This window comes from Muscardinus avellanarius (genome assembly GCF_963383645.1).
Source record: "Muscardinus avellanarius genome assembly, chromosome: 1".
Classification (NCBI taxonomy): Eukaryota; Metazoa; Chordata; class Mammalia; order Rodentia; family Gliridae; genus Muscardinus; species Muscardinus avellanarius.
The window spans coordinates 221421652-221423154 of record NC_137786.1 but is presented as its reverse complement, the minus strand read 5'-3'; the positions used below and the strand labels follow the sequence as shown (position 1 = coordinate 221423154).

The 1503-nt window shown below is 47.1% G+C and overlaps 1 protein-coding gene across 1 annotated transcript; it reads right to left on the bottom strand.

The window, feature by feature from the left end:
- Positions 1–312: 312 nt before the first annotated feature.
- Positions 313–1239, bottom strand: LOC308265756 (olfactory receptor 4B1; the record flags this gene model as incomplete). The annotated part of the gene is made up of 1 exon (XM_080699608.1): positions 313–1239. One exon carries the CDS (start codon positions 1237–1239, stop codon positions 313–315), a length of 927 nt encoding a protein of 308 aa, XP_080555734.1.
- Positions 1240–1503: the final 264 nt, after the last annotated feature.

Sequence of the window (1503 nt, the reverse complement as noted above, 5' to 3'; positions counted from 1 at the left end):
CACCACCATACCTGGCACAATAATATATTTTAAATGTTCTTTATTTGCATTTATGTGGATCCTCAAGTCGCCAAAACTCATGAACTTGTAGGAAACCATAGAGCAAATCAAATTCCATAAGATTCAGCAAGAATACCTAACTTCTATCCTGGGACACTACACCAGGATACAAAGGAGTCTAGTTACTAAGAAAAATCACAGCAGTAGTAACCATAAATGCTTCTATTTGTTGCTTCCATTCTTGACTATCTTGACAAAAATCAAAATTCACTTCAACAGCATTTAGACTACCCTTTCTAATTCCTCTCCCCTTCACTCCATTGCTGGATTCCTTTTGCCCCACAGCTTCCTCATGGCGATTTTCACCTCTGCATTTCTGAGTGTGTAGATGATGGGGTTCAGCATGGGGGTGATGACCGTGTAGAACACAGCCACCAGTTTGTCTTCAGTGAAGGTGGATGAGGGCCGCATGTAGAGGAAGATGGCAGGGCCAAAAAATAAGATGACCACCGTGATGTGAGAGGCGCAGGTGGAGAGGGCCTTGCGCCTCCCCTCTGCAGAATGGTTCCGCAGGTGGACCAGGATGACGATATACGAGGACACCAGGATGAGGAGGGAAAAGACAGAAATCAGCCCACTGTTGGCCAACATGATAACCCCCTCCACAAAGGTGTCGGTGCAGGCTAGCTTGAATAATGGCTGGAGGTCACAGAAGTAGTGGTCAATCACATTGGGGCCACAGAAAGGCAACGGGATGGTGATGAGAATCTGAATCATGGAGTGCAGAAAGCCCCCCAGCCAGGAACCAGCCACCAGCATGTGACACAGCTGGCGGCTCATGATGTTCATGTAATGGAGAGGCTTGCAGATGGCCACGTAGCGGTCGTAGGCCATCACCACCAGCAGGAGGATCTCGGCCACCCCGAAGAAGTGGAAGAAGAATATCTGAGTCAGACAGCCCTTCAGCGAGATGGTTTTAACCTTGGCCAGTAAGTCAGTTATGAATTTAGGAACTACGGTAGAGGAATAACAGATCTCCACCAGGGACAGGTAGCTGAGGAAGAAGTACATGGGGGAACGCAGACTCTTACTGACGCTGACTGTCAGGACAATGAGGCCATTGCCCAGCACCGTGGCCAGGTACACGGGAAGAAACAGCACGAAGCACACTCTCTGCACCTCGGGATCCTGGAAAAGGCCCGTGATGATCAGCTCAGTCACATTGTTGGTACTGGCCATGGATTCCCTTCAAGTGTGCTGGACACCAGGAACTGGGAGGCCTGCAAGAAAGCAAAAAGTGATTGAAACATAGTCCACCTCACTTACACACTGTAGGGAGTGTGAACCACTTAACACTCCATCATTCACTGACCTCATACACACTAAGGAGTCAAAATATAAGAATTCTAATATGTTAATTTAATATTAGAAAAAGAAGATTCATTAAAAAATTTACTTGTGATCACATAGCTAGTGGCAAATTCTGGGACTCTGAACCAGCCT